At 40.5% G+C, this 16,217-nt stretch overlaps 1 protein-coding gene across 4 annotated transcripts in view; it reads right to left on the bottom strand.

Moving 5' to 3' along the window:
- Positions 1-16,217, bottom strand: part of LOC139473478 (putative leucine-rich repeat-containing protein DDB_G0290503) — a 101,266-nt gene that overhangs the window by 12,418 nt on the left and 72,631 nt on the right. For all 4 annotated transcript variants that reach the window (XM_071256074.1, XM_071256077.1, XM_071256076.1 and 1 more), the window contains 5 exons: positions 15,857-15,944; positions 15,622-15,735; positions 15,338-15,440; positions 10,344-10,518; positions 7,987-8,209 (listed from right to left, as the gene is read on the bottom strand). In XM_071256074.1, coding sequence (XP_071112175.1) covers positions 7,987-8,209; positions 10,344-10,518; positions 15,338-15,440; positions 15,622-15,735; positions 15,857-15,944 — 703 coding nt within the window. The remainder of the gene's footprint in view (positions 1-7,986; positions 8,210-10,343; positions 10,519-15,337; positions 15,441-15,621; positions 15,736-15,856; positions 15,945-16,217) is intronic.

The raw sequence follows: 16,217 nt of genomic DNA, 5'->3' as shown, positions 1-16,217 counted from the left end.
TGTTGTGATTGTGCAATCGCTGGTATTTCCTCGTTCACTTTTTGCGTCTCCACAATCTGTTGTGGTGTCACTTGAGTCTCCATTATTATTAAGTGGGCACGTATGTTTAAATTGACAATACTAGCCGTTATTAAAGCTGTGGTGAGTGGAGCTAAGAACATTCCGTATCTATGATAAAACTCACAGCTTACTGCGCTTTTAGCGTGTTAGATGAATGGGTCTTTCTCGAGAGATTCGCATAAAAACATGCAATGTTCTGCCGGGATAGGAAGAAACGTACTAGCTACGACTGTGTATAGTTGTACATAGCCGACCCTATTGTTTTAGTCATGGTAGCTCCCAGTCTAGACTCGTAACTCGCATACAGTTTTTTATTTTCTTCATCGGTCATGTTATCAATTTTTTCGATGGTATAATTTTCCCTCAAATATTGGGAACATTTTCCACCGGCTACCAAAGCAGCGAATCTTTCTCTATGTTTATCTGTATGTTCTTCTGTATGTTGATCATGTTCTTTGAGCATTTGTTCGATGAGTTCGTCGCATTCCATAATGTAATACCTAAGGAGATATTCAAGTCTAACATAATAAAATATGGCATATCCAATACAGCCCGTAATAATAAACTGTTGCGAAAGAATGAGGATTTCAAGCCACATTATTACATAATAACCACTAATGTTCAATTTATTATATTTTTGCTATATTTGCGCTATATTTTTGCTATAATTTTGCTATATTTTTTTGCTTAGCTGTTGCTATTTTTGCTATAATTTTGCTTAGCAGTTGCTATATTTGCTATATTTTTGCTATAATTTTGCTTAGCAGTTGCTGTTTTTGCTATAATTGTGCTATATTTTTGCTAAGCAATTACATAAGCAGCTGGTTGATCGGTTTTTAATACGAGTTTACAGTGCTTAACTTCTGTGCTTCGATTTATAGAAGAGAGTTTTTTAATCTCATCCCATTGTTGATACGCTGGCATTTCTTGACTATATAGTTGATTAGGAACGCCCTCGATAGTCAATTCTACTTTTGTAATCTTGGGATTGTAGAACTTCTCGATATTTCTTTTAAATGCATCGGAGGGGTCCTCGAACAACATTAAAATACCCTTCAACGATTTATATTGATATTCCAAGTCATATCTTTTTTGCTCCTTATGATCTTTCGGTGTCGAAGCATGCGATCGTACAAAATGGCTAAACTTCCTGTATACTGGTTATGAATTTGTCTGGCTAATTCAGGATCTGTTATCATATCATACTCCAGTGAGATATTGTCAATGGAATAGCTAGCATCTTCAGCAGCTCTGATTACTCTACCATAGTCATTAAAAGTGAGTTTGTATTCTAACCTATCACCTAGGGATGCTTGATAAAAGGGCATGTGACTATCTAGTAATTCAAAGTTGAGCAGAATATAGAATCAGTTACCTAATGCGCCGGCAACAGCGAGATCATTTACGATGGTATTATCACCATTATCAGCACCCACAAGCAGTCTCAACGTGTTCCGATTACAAATACCTTGGTACTGTAAGTTTTCCCTCTCTTTATCCGTTCTCCAGAGATCCATGTAACAATAGTATACATCGCTATCATTGATACTCAACACCTCAATACCGCTAATTTTTATCGCGATTTTCTTAACGATAGCACGACCCATGTTCTGAACAGGCTCCCTGTTAACGTCGGCAGAAGTCAAACTAATCGTAAATGCTAGTCGGACAGTTCCCGGAACTAACACATCGTGTGCGCCGAGATTAGGAAAGCGAACCAGAAGCGTTTGATTATGATCAATGGTACTCGGGTTATTAGTTATAGTTACAGACTGACGAATTGCTTTGACACCTAATGGATCCCGAAGTCTACGTTGTGGGTTTAACTTGCGTCCGTATTGTGAAGACATTGTTATATTGAAATTATGTAACCTTATGTTTCATATAAAAATGGATGATATTAATCTAGATAACATAACTGATACTAATACAAACGAAGAGGGTACTAATGAAACCAGCTTTACGAATCTTAACGATGAACTTTTGAAACCAGCCGTTAATGATTATTATGATGCCTTAAAAGAAATACCAATTGGTCGTGACTATTCAAAGTTTACGATAGATAGTAAAGGAATATTGCGACTGAGTGGCTCTCCGGATATTGATCTTATGAATTCTAGTACCTTAAGCCCCTAGCCTTGTCTACGATAGCCAGTAAACACGGCATCAACTTTGTTCGTAATGAATTAGGTTTTGTAGACTACTCACGAGAAAAACTTTCTGCGAAGACTACTAAGGTTCTTCAGACTGCGTGCTGAACTCGGTACCAAAGATAATTCGGAAGAAAGCTCGAAGCTGGCCTCGGACGGACTCGGAGAAATCTTGGATACCTACTACGATAATTCTACGTTACAGGTACCATCCTCGGAGTTCAGTATTAGGGAATTACGAGGTCTTGACAAGGCAATGCAAACAATGCGGGGAGAACTCATCAATAATATAGCCAAGCTATCCGAACTGGACAAGCATATAGCTTATGAGAAAACAAAACATGAACAGGCGGGTGATGAATTCAGTAGACGCCGCATTGCTGAAAGATTGCGTAACTTAGAAGACGAAAGATCAGCCCGCCTCGAGGCTGCTTCCAGTAATAGAAAGGCACTTCGTTCACAAATCAGTCGAATTCGAGAAACCATCGATCAAGTCCTCAAGACTTCTTTAACAGAGGAGTGTGCACCAGCGTACGGAATACCTAGACCATGGTTAACTCCACTCAGACGCCAATCTTTACTCGTAGAAACATTAAATTCCTGACAAATACATATTTAAGTTATGATATAGAATCTTTGTATATTTAATATGTATGTCACACTCCCGGGAATAACAAATGGTCAGTCTATTGAACTGCTTCATACTATCGATTACTCGGATGGACAACTTGAAGTCGCTCTCTGTGATGTAACATATTACCCGCGGTGGACCAATATAAGTGATGCGAGAGGTAATAACAAGATATTTATGGATATAGACGTGCACACTATACATGATGGGTATTACAGCGTATGCTCACTCAGTGATGAAATTTTTAAACCTTTGGTAGCTAGTCTCACACAAAATGAGTCGAATGGGATGCTGAATTTAAGCATTGGAGAAAAGCAAGTAATCATTCATTGGAGCTTATCAGATACACTTGGATTTGTAATAGGAGTTGAATCAATAGATGTAGTAATACAACCCAATGAAACATGGTATGGAGTTAAATTACCCGATTTAGGTCCCTATAAAGAGTTGTGCATCCATCTTGATAAGATCAGTACAACGGATAATATTCAACTTGAAAGTCCTTCAACTCTACTGAGAGCTATTCCAGTCAAAGATGAAAAATACAATAGCGGTAGAACGGAATCTTTCTCATCATTACAATATAAAAAAATAAAGCGTGGTATTATTTCAGACCTCAAAATGTCTGTATTAGATGTAAAACATCAACCTGTACATATAGGATACTTGAGTGTAACACTCCATATTATAAATAATGGTTGATTCATCAGGCCCTGGAACACTCAGACAATGTAATACAATTGCGCTTTCCGATCTCGGAGACACAGAAGGATTTGGTAAACCTGGTACCGATGGTAAGTTATACACTTTACACTTACAAGATAATGTATACAAGCGGAAAGAAGTTACATTCACAGGTAATCTAGGAGATTTAAGCGATGTCGACCTTAGTAGACTCAATAAAAACACTTTGTATAATCTTACTCGCAACGATGATAATAAATGGACTATGATCGAAGCAAAAATCAAGTGGCTACTGAATATTGTCATTACCCCACCGTATGTGATGACGAGTAAGGCACATAATTTAACTAAGATAATAAATAGTGGGTCGTACTCGGGGCTTATATCCCATCAAATCGAAAAAGTGTGTTAGTCTCTCCCCTGCCAGAAAACCCAGGTCGTTTGTTATTTAGTCGTCCGGCATAAAAAAGTGTTAGTTTAAATTTGGTTACTGAATTCAATGATACTAAAGATAACTTGAGTGCAATACCTGATCTTTCTACGCTTATTATTGAAGTCTTGTTTGGAGATGCACCAGAAGATGCCTTCAAAATATTACCAGGTCTATCAATTAAATGGCTAAAGAAACACCAACGTCAACGTTGCAGTATTATTATTCCCCGCCACGAAGTGGAAGGGGGATATAGGAATGGGTGCCGTCCGTCCATCCGTCCGTCACATTTCGTTTCCGGAGCAGCTCTTGAAAACCGTACCATATTTCTTCACCAAACTTGGCACATAGATAGATCTAGTGATGAACTTGTGCCTTTTCATTGATTGGCATTTTCAAAAATGTTATTTTTTGAGTTTCCATGGCAACGACTTTGATTTAGACTGAAAATGGCAGTAGTCCTCGTTTCCAGAGCAGATCTTGAAAACCGTACCATTTTTCTTCACCATATTTTGCACATTGATAGGTCTAGTGGTAAACTGGTGCCTTTTGATAGTTTTGGATTTTTTGAGTTTCCATGGCAACGACTTTGATTTAGACTGAATATGGCGGTAGTCCTCATTTCCAAGGCAGATCTTGAAAACCGTACCATATTTCTTTACCAAACTTGGCTCATAGATAGATCTAGTGGTAATCTTGTGCCTTTTGATAGTTTGGGATTTAAAAAAAAGTTATTTTATGAGTTTCCATGGCAACCACTTGGATTTAGACTAAAAAAAATGGCGGTAGTCCTCGTTTCCGGAGCAGATCTTGAAAACCGTACCATATTTCTTTACCAAACTTGGCTCATAGATAGATCTAGTGGTAATCTTGTGCCTTTTGATAGTTTGGGATTTAAAAAAAAATTATTTTTCGAGTTTCCATGGCAACGACTTTGATTTAGGCTGAAAATGGCAGTAGTCCTCGTTTCCAAGGAAGATCTTGAAAACCGTACCAAATTTCTTCACCAAACTTGGCACATAGATAGATCTAGTGGTGAACTGGTGCCTTTTGATAGTTTGGGATTTAAAAAAAAGTTATTTTTTGAGTTTCCATGGCAATGACTTTGATTTAGACTGAAAATGGCAGTAGTCCTCGTTTCCGGAGCAGATCTTGAAAACCGTACCATATTTCTTCAACAAACTTGGGACATAGATAGGTCTAGTGGTAAACTGGTGGCTTTTGATAGTTTGGGATTTTAACAAAAAATATTTTTCGAGTTTCCATGGCAACGACTTTGATTTAGACTGAAAATGGCGGTAGTCCTCGTTTTTGGAGCAGATCTTGAAAACCGTACCATATTTCTTCACCAAACTTGGGACATAGATAGATCTAGTGGTAAACTGGTGCCTTTTGATAGTTTGGGATTTTTAAAAAAGTTATTTTTCGAGTTTCCATGGCAATGACTTTGATTTAGACTGAAAATGGCGGTAGTCCTCGTTTCCGGAGCAGATCTTGAAAACCATACCATATTTCTTCACCATACTTGGCACATAGATAGATCTAGTGGTGAACTGGTGCCTTTTGATAGTTTGGGATTTAAAAAAAAAATATTTTTCGAGTTTCAATAGCAATGACTTTGATTTAGACTGAAAATGGCAGTAGTCCTCGTTTCCGGAGCAGATCTTGAAAACCGTACCAGATTTCTTCGTCATACTTGGCACATAGATAGGTCTAGTGGTGAACTGGTGCCTTTTCATTGATTGGCATTTTCAAAAATGTTATTTTTTTAGTTTCAATAGCAATGACTTTGATTTAGACTGAAAATGGCAGTAGTCCTCGTTTCCGGAGCAGATCTTGAAAACCGTACCAGATTTCTTCTTCATACTTGGCACATAGATAGGTCTAGTGGTGAACTGGTGCCTTTTCATTGATTGGCATTTTCAAAAATGTTATTTTTTTAGTTTCTATGGCAACGACTTTGATTTAGACTGAAAATGGCAGTAGTCCTCGTTTCCAGAGCAGATCTTGAAAACCGTACCATTTTTCTTCACCATATTTTGCACATTGATAGGTCTAGTGGTAAACTGGTGCCTTTTGATAGTTTGGGATTTTTTGAGTTTCCATGGCAACGACTTTGATTTAGACTGAATATGGCGGTAGTCCTCGTTTCCAAGGCAGATCTTGAAAAACGTACTATATTTCTTTACAAAAAGGCACAGTGAACATAGTTCTCAGGAGCTAATGCATTACACACACCCGACATGTCATATTGGCGGGGGATGTGAGTATTTCATGCTTGTTTATATGGGAGTATCACCCGTTTCAACCCTTGAGGGGGTCCAAATTATTAAAAGTGACAGCATTTCTCTTACTAAGATATTCATGCCGTATAATATACATATAATAAGGTTGATGTATACTCTCAAAACATTGAAGCAACACTTATTAAAAACTATTATATGATATAATCATATACACTATGGGTTTATATCCAGCGCTCGATGAAAAGATGGATACTGTTGATGGATTTCGATTACATCAAATAAGCGACATAAAACATTGAATAGAGAAGGATAGGGAATTGAGACTTGGATTGTATAAAAAGTATCGCAGAGCCGTGAATGCTCTCGACGGAGTTGACACTGAGTTAGTAACGGCTGGCATGGGATTCGGTGTAGCCGGTGGTGGTTTATTATCCACTATATTCGCTGCGCCTATCGTACTTGGCATGGAAATAGACGCCATAGTCTCAGTACTGGCAGGAATAGCAAAAAAATTCATTTCTCGTAAGATGCAAAAGAAAGCATTAAAACATGATAATATTCGGATACTCGCCGAAGCAAAGTTGAACAGCATTGAGGATCATATTTCAACAGCAATGGCTGATTGTAAGATATCCGAGGAGGAGATTCGTTTAGTGTTGTCAGAACTCACCAAATACAACGCAATGAAGCAGGAGATTCGATCAAATTCTCATAAAACCAGTTGTATTAGCGAGGACGAGAAAAAAAAGTTCATAGAACAGGGGAGACAACAATCGCGTCAATTATTCCGTGCCAAAACCAAAGAACTCGTTGGAGATTAAAAATAGATTGCTTACTATCATTAGATCACACCGCATAAAATCATACATTTATTTAGAAGAATGCTTACATAAGTATATAATAATGGAGAATTACATACCAACAAAGGAAGAACTCGAAAAAGCTATCGAAGCATTTATGCTGAGGGACAAAATTATCAAATAGAGAGAATTACCACAAGGTATATATTATATCAGTGATGTCAAACCAACCAAATACGGTCATCAATTGTTTCTTTCCAATTACCAAGAAGAGTATATAGTCTGGTCTCCTAGTAAAATGAACGAAGAACTTAGTAAAAATGTTGAGTATCACTTTGTTAAAATTATGGTATACATATGAGTAAAAATAATAGAGAATATTTTCATTACAATTTAGTTTAATGTCATGACGATCGTTAAATCGCATCAGCGTTTTGGCATAAAGAATTCCCCCTGTAGTGGTGGTATAGGTATATAAATCTGGCTCCAGTGTGGTTGTGGCAGAACCGCTATTACCTATACTACTCCAGAAAATAATTAATGTACTCCACCAGTGATACAACTTCAGAGAATTTTGATGCAATGGTCGAAGAAATTGTATCTGAAATCGGCCATGTCAATATCTGCTTGTCAATATATCAATATTCAATACAGTTAGTAAACACAATTTGAAACCGAGCTAAATTAAACAAGTAGTGAGTGAGTGAGTATGGTTTTACGCCGCTTTTAGCAATATTCCAGCAATATTACGGCGGGGGATACCAGAAATGGGCTTCACACATTGTACCCATGTCAGGAATCCAACGCGGGTCTTCGGCGTGACGAGTGAACGCTTTAACCACTAGGCTACCCGACCGCCCCCATGAAACAAGTACCGGTACATCATTTTAGACCAACATGTTTAATGTTTCATTATGCATTTGGTTCCCATTAGGCATATCTTTGCATCCAAGTGTTATAATCCCTGCTGCTGATGTATACTTACTGTCTGCCACATGGGCTGGTCATCCTTGAAGGTGAGGGGAATGGTGCTACCCACAATACCAGAAGAAAGGTCCAACACTTGCATCCTGCATGGTGCTGCTTTAATCGTCTTCATGCGTTTTCGTTTAGTTACTGAACGTAATCGTTTGGTGACTTCTTGCGAGTTGTCCTTGAAAATTGGTTGGATGAGAAGAACCCCTGTCTCTATCAGGACCTCGTTGAACCTACAATGAAGGCAGTGTGACAGGTGACGGGAAATACTGACAGTCAGATGTTTCTGCCTCTATACTAACAGTCAGATGTCCCTGGCTCTATACTGACAGTCAGATGTTCCTGGCTCTACACTGAAAGTCAGACTTCCTTCACTCTATACTAACAGTCAGATGTCCCTGGCTCTATACTGACAGTCAGACATTCCTGGCTCTACACTGGAAGTCAGACTTCCTTCACTCTATACTAACAGTCAGATGTCCCTGGCTCTATACTGACAGTCAGATGTTCCTGGCTCTACACTGAAAGTCAGACTTCCTTGACTCTATACTGACAGTCAGATGTCCCTGGCTCTATACTGACAGTCAGATGTCCCTGGCTCTATATTGACAGTCAGATGTCCCTGGCTCTATATTGACAGTAGGACGTCCCTGGCTATATATCCACAGTCAGATGTTCCTGGCTCTATACTGAAAGTCAGATGTCTCTGGCTCTGTACTGACAGTCAGATGTTCCTGGCTCTATACTGACAGTCAGACGTCTCTGGCTCTATACTGACAGTCAGAGGTCCCTGGCTCTATACTGACAGTCAGAGGTCCCTCACTCTATACTGACAGTCAGACGTCTCTGGCTCTGTACTGACAGTCAGACGTCTCTGGCTCTGTACTGACAGTCAGACGTCTCTGGCTCTGTACTGACAGTCAGACGTCTATGGATCTATACTGACAGTCAGACGTCCATGGCTCTATACTGACAGTCAGATGTCTCTCGCTCTATACTGACAGTCAGACGTCCCTGGCTCTATACTGACAGTCAGATGTCCCTGGCTCTATACTGACAGTCAGATGTCCCTGGTTCTATACTGACACAGCAGTAAGATGTCCCTGGCTCTATACTGACTCAGTCAGATGTCTCTCGCTCTATCATGACTCAGTCAGATGTCCCTGGCTCTATACTGACAGTCAGATGTCCCTGGCTCTATCATGACTCAGTCAGATGTCCCTGGCTCTATACTGACAGTCAGATGTCCCTGGCTCTATCATGACTCAGTCAGATGTCCCTGGTTCTATACTGACAGTCAGATGTCCCTGGCTCTATACTGACAGTAAGATGTCCCTGGCTCTATACTGACACAGCAGTAAGATGTCCCTGGCTCTATACTGACAGTCAGATGTCCCTGGCTCTATACTGACAGTCAGATGTCCCTGGCTCTATACTGACAGTCAGATGTCCCTGGCTCTATACTGACAGTCAGAGGTCCCTGGCTCTATACTGACAGTCAGATGTCCCTGGCTCTGTACTGACAGTCAGATGTCCCTGGCTCTATACTGACAGTCAGAGGTCCCTGGCTCTATCATGACTCAGTCAGATGTCCCTCGCTCTATACTGACACAGCAGTAAGATGTCCCTGGCTCTATCATGACTCAGTCAGATGTCCCTGGCTCTATACTGACAGTCAGATGTCCCTGGCTCTATCATGACTCAGTCAGATGTCCCTGGCTCTATACTGACAGTCAGATGTCCCTGGCTCTATCATGACTCAGTCAGATGTCCCTGGTTCTATACTGACAGTCAGATGTCCCTGGCTCTATACTGACAGTAAGATGTCCCTGGCTCTATACTGACACAGCAGTAAGATGTCCCTGGCTCTATACTGACAGTCAGATGTCCCTGGCTCTATACTGACAGTCAGATGTCCCTGGCTCTATACTGACAGTCAGATGTCCCTGGCTCTATACTGACAGTCAGAGGTCCCTGGCTCTATACTGACAGTCAGATGTCCCTGGCTCTGTACTGACAGTCAGATGTCCCTGGCTCTATACTGACAGTCAGAGGTCCCTGGCTCTATCATGACTCAGTCAGATGTCCCTCGCTCTATACTGACACAGCAGTAAGATGTCCCTGGCTCTATCATGACTCAGTCAGATGTCCCTGGCTCTATACTGACAGTCAGATGTCCCTGGCTCTATACTGACAGTCAGAGGTCCCTGGCTCTATACTGACAGTCAGATGTCCCTGGCTCTATCATGACTCAGTCAGATGTCCCTGGCTCTATCATGACTCAGTCAGATGTCACTGGCTCTATACTGACAGTCAGATGTCCCTGGCTCTATACTGACAGTCAGATGTCCCTGGCTCTATACTCACACTTGCAGAATCTGCTTGAAGATTAGCCTCCTCTCAGCCTCCAGTTTCTGCATCAGAGGATGGTGCAGGGACAGCCCAGTGTGCAGCCGATGTTGCATGTCCTCCATGTGTCCTTTGATCTCTAACCGTTGGTCATCACTAAGCTTCTCTTCCTCAAAAACTGTTGTCACGTTACCTACAACAGACTTGACTTCATTGAACAGCAGATTGCTGCAACCTTACAATTACAACATATACCCCTCCTTACACCCACAACATTACCCGCGCCCCCCTTACATTACCCCACCTTACACGTACAACATTAACCCACCTTACACGAACAACATATACCCCACCTTACACCTACAACATTACCCGCGCCCCCCTTACATTACCCCACCTTACACGTACAACATTACCCCGCCTTACACGAACAACATATACCCACTTTACACCTACAACATTACCCCACCGTACACTAACATTACCCCACCTTACACCAACAACATTACCCCACCGTACACTTACAGAACCCTACCTTACACCTACATTAACCCACCTTACACCTACATTACCCCACCTTACACGTACAACATTAACCCACCTTACACTAACAACATTACCCCACCTTAAACCCACAACATTACCCCACCGTACACTTACATAACCCCACCGTACACTTACATTACCCCACCTTACACCCACCACATTACCCCCCCCTTACACCTACATTATAAACCTATTCATTGGGATGGCTATTATGTAAGAGAATTCTTTCTATAGGCATTAAAACATATTGTGAGGTTTTACTTTCCAGTCGGGTTAAATCTCATAAACAGGGACGTTGTAATGTCCCTGGGATTTTATATAACATCCCAGGGATTTTATATAATGTCCTGGGTATTTTATTAATACAACTTCCGTTCAGATTGTAACATGTAATGAAATGTAAAATCAAATGACAAATGTTTTCTTTAGATTCCCGAGGATCGAACTCGCAACCTTCATATCTGTAACCCAGTGAGTGTACCACGAGGCTACAGGTGTTGATAAGCCTCACTGGTTTTTAGAATGTCCTTTTCAAGATCAGTACACCAGCAACAGATATTTCATGTGCGTTTCCTAAGGTTCATGGAAAGTATGTTCGAAACATAAAAATGTTGATAAATGTTGTTTTAAGTTTCTTTTTTCGATTTATAAGCATGGAAAAACACGCTCACGAGGTTTTGGTAGACAGAGCATGCCCTGGGGGTCGGGAAAAAACGTGGGGCTTCTACCAATGAGCGTGTTTTCTCCAATACATTACCCCACATTACACCTACATTACCCCACATTACACCTACATTACTCCACCTTACACCTACATTACCCCACCTTACACCTACATTACCCCACCTTACACCTACATTTCCCCACATTACACCTACATTACCCCACCTTACACCTACATTAACCCACATTACACCTACATTACCCCACATTACACCTACATTACCCCACATTACACCTACATTACCCCACCTTACACCTACATTAACCCACCTTACACCTACATTACGCCACTTTACACCTACATTACCCCACCTTACACCTACATTACACCTACATTACCCCACCTTACACCTACATTAACCCACATTACACCTACATTACCCCACCTTACACCTACATTACTCCACCTTACACCTACATTACCCCACATTACACCTACATTACGCCACCTTACACCTACATTTCCCAACATTACACCTACATTACCCCACCTTACACCTACATTACCCCACATTACACCTACATTTCCCCACATTACACCTACATTAACCCACCTTACACCTACATTACCCCACCTTACACCTACATTTCCCCACATTACACCTACATTACCCCACATTACACCTACATTACCCCACCTTACACCTACATTACGCCACCTTACACCTACATTACCCCACATTACACCTACATTACGCCACCTTACACCTACATTTCCCCACATTACACCTACATTTCCCCACATTACACCTACATTACCCCACCTTACACCTACATTACCCCACATTACACCTACATTAACCCACCTTACACCTACATTACCCCACCTTACACCTACATTAACCCACATTACACCTACATTTCCCCACATTACACCTACATTAACCCACCTTACACCTACATTTCCCCACCTTACACCTACATTACCCCACCTTACACCTACATTACCCCACTTTACACCTACATTACCCCACCTTACACCTACATTACCCCACCTTACACCTACATTAACCCACATTACACCTACATTACCCCACTTTACACCTACATTACCCCACATTACACCTACATTACACCTACATTACACCTACATTACCCCACCTTACACCTACATTACCCCACCTTACACCTACATTAACCCACCTTACACCTACATTACCCCACATTACACCTACATTACCCCACATTACACCTACATTACACCTACATTTCCCCACATTACACCTACATTACCCCACCTTACACCTACATTACCCCACCTTACACCTACATTAACCCACCTTACACCTACATTACCCCACTTTACACCTACATTACCCCACATTACACCTACATTACCCCACCTTACACCTACATTACCCCACCTTACACCTACATTAACCCACATTACACCTACATTACCCCACCTTACACCTACATTACACCTACATTTTCCCACCTTACACCTACATTACCCCACCTTACACCTACATTTCCCCACATTACACCTACATTACGCCATCTTACACCTACATTACCCCACATTACACCAACATTTCCCCACATTACACCTACATTACCCTACCTTACACCTACATTTCCCCACATTACCCCACCTTACACCTACATTACCCCACCTTACACCCACATTACAGTGATGACATTACCACAACAGTGTTGTCATTACCACAACCAAGTTGTCATTACCACAACATTGATAACATTACCAAAACAGTGATCACATTACCAAAACAGTGATCACATTACCAAAACAGTGTTGACATAACCACAACAGTGATGTCATTACAAGAACAGTGATGTCATTACAAGAACAGTGTTGCCATTACCACAACAATGATGTCATTACAACAACAGTGATGACATTACCACAACAATGTCATTACCACAACCACGTTGTCATTACCACAACAGATTTGTCATTACCACAACAATGATGTCATTACCATAACAGTGATGACATTACCAAAACAGTGTTGTCATTACCACAACAATGATGTCATTACCACAACAGTGATGACATTACCGCAACACTGTCATTACCACAACCAAGTTGTCATTACCACAACCGTGTTGTCATTAACACAACCGTGTTGTCATTAACACAACAGTGATGGCATTACCACAACAGTGATGGCATTACCACAACAGTGATGGCATTACTAAAACAGTGTTGAAATTACCACAACCATGTTGTCATTACCACAACAGTGATGACATTACCAAAACAGTGTTGACATTACCAAAACAGTGTTGTCATAACCAAAACAGTGTTGACATTACTAAAACAGTGTTGAAATTACCACAACCGTGTTGTCATTACCACAACAGTGATGGCATTACCACAACAATGATGGCATTACCACAACAGTGATGGCATTACCACAACAGTGTTGGCATTACCACAACCTTGTTGTCATTACCAGAATAGTGATGTCATTACCACAACAATGATGTCATTACTACAACAGTGATGTCATTACCACAACCGTGTTGACAATATCACAATAGTGATGGCATTACCACAACAGTGATGGCATTACCACAACTGTGTTGACAGTATCACAATAGTGTTGTCATAACCACAACAGTGATGGCATTACCACAACAGTGATGTCATTACCACAACCGAGTTGTCATTATCACAACAGTGTTGACATAACCACTACAGTGATGTCATTATCACTACAGTGTTGCCATAACCACAACAATGATGTCATTACCACAACCATGTTGTCATTACCACTACAGTGTTGACATTACCTCTACAGTGTTGTCATTACTACAACAGTGTTGACATTACCACTACAGTGTTGTCATTAATACAACAGTGTTGACATTACCTCTACAATGTTGCCATTACTACAAAAGTGTTGACATTACCAATACAGTGTTGCAATTACTACAACAGTGTTGACATACTAATACAGTGTTGTCATTACTATAACAGTGTTGACATTATCACTACCGTGTTGCCATTACTACAACAGTGTTGAAATTACCAATACAGTGTTGTCATTACTACAACAGTGTTGCCATTACTACAACAGTGTTGACATTACCAATACACTGTTGTCATTACTACAACAGAATTGACATTACAACATGTTTCTGCTTGCAGCCTCACTATTTTTCTGTACAAAAGAATGATAATGCACCTATAGCTTCAAGTTCCTGTTTATTCTGCATCTCACTTTGGATGTTATTAGTGCAAAGAAAATGTTGCATCAAACACATTTTTTATATCTATTTAATATGAAAGAAACACTTTCGAAATTTGTACACCATATAATTAGTGATTTATTCACATCGTTGCAACTTACAGTAGAAATAATTCTGAGATTAATTCGAACAAATTAGGATTTCCATACTGACATATGTTGTGGTAATGACATTTGATGTTGATTTCTTATGTTTTTCACATTTAGATTTAAATAAACATTAAGAAACATTGGTTTCAAAACAAATACAAAATATGGGTCAATATTGCCAAATTGGTTGAATCACCTACCTACAATATATAACCCATTCTTACACTTACAGCCAAAAACCTTTCAGTCTATCAGCCAGAATTTGGCTCTCAGCATCAAGTGTTAAGTGTCATATGGACTTTCATCAGTGGAGCTTACCGGACAAAACAGAATGTTACATACAAATGTGATCTAATGCAACACATAAAACTGCATCAAGGTATTCATACACTGAACCATCAGCACTCACTGACAGCGGCGACTGCCTAGACTTACTCTCAGCCTCCTTCAGAGCACAGTGTGCAATGTATCGCTCAATGAGGTAACGGAACCGCTTCCGGGGAATTTCCAGTGCCTGGTGCAGCAAACTTGAAGCCATCTGCATTAAACAATATAATCAGCAACTGTCCTAGCATTTTAGCCACAGCTTTTACAACATCTCAGTAAATAAGAATCTACTACCTTCTTCTCAGAATCCAAACATTTACTACTGCTAAAGTTATCAATTGTTGCTCTGTAATGTTCTTGTCTCACAAGCAGACAGTGAGATCTTATCTCACCGAATGTAGCTCATGTGAGATCCTGTTCTCCTCAAAGGCCGTGTGGAGGAGATGCAGGTTCCTCCTCTGGTCTGAGATGCTCATGTGGAGCTGCTGCTCTTGATATGCTCGTCTCTGAAAGAAGGACAGTCACAGTCACAGTCACACAAAGCTAGGTATGTGTGTAGGTTGCTTTTATCTATAAGCAGGCTCTAAAAGTTGGAACTAAATATCAATATTTTAGTATTTAGTGCACCTCTTTGAATTCTGTTTTGATTGCTGTAACCACTGAGTTTTGCTTCTCCTTGACCTTCTTCTTGACAGTCTGGTCAAAGTCAGCTTGGCTGAAAACATGGCAGAGTTTGTTGATCAGATCAAGGTAGACTAGGTTTATCAAAACATTTTCTTCAAGAATGATAAAAACTCCTCTAATCCTCTCTCAAGCTCTACAAGTGTGGACCGCCTCCGTGGTCTAGTGGTAGAGCGTCCGCCCGGAGAGTGAAAGGTCCGGGGTTCGATCCCCTACCGCGTCATACCAAAAGACGTTAAAAGATGGTACTTGTTGTTACCCTGTCTGGCGCTCGGCAATAAGGGGCTAAAACAAGGACTGGTCGGAT

Source organism: Haliotis cracherodii, unplaced genomic scaffold, assembly GCF_022045235.1.
Source record: "Haliotis cracherodii isolate W230 unplaced genomic scaffold, xgHalCrac1.p SCAF_29, whole genome shotgun sequence".
Lineage (NCBI taxonomy): Eukaryota > Metazoa > Mollusca > Gastropoda > Lepetellida > Haliotidae > Haliotis > Haliotis cracherodii.
The sequence above is the reverse complement of the archived record's forward strand: the minus strand, read 5'-3'. Positions and strand labels throughout refer to the sequence as shown.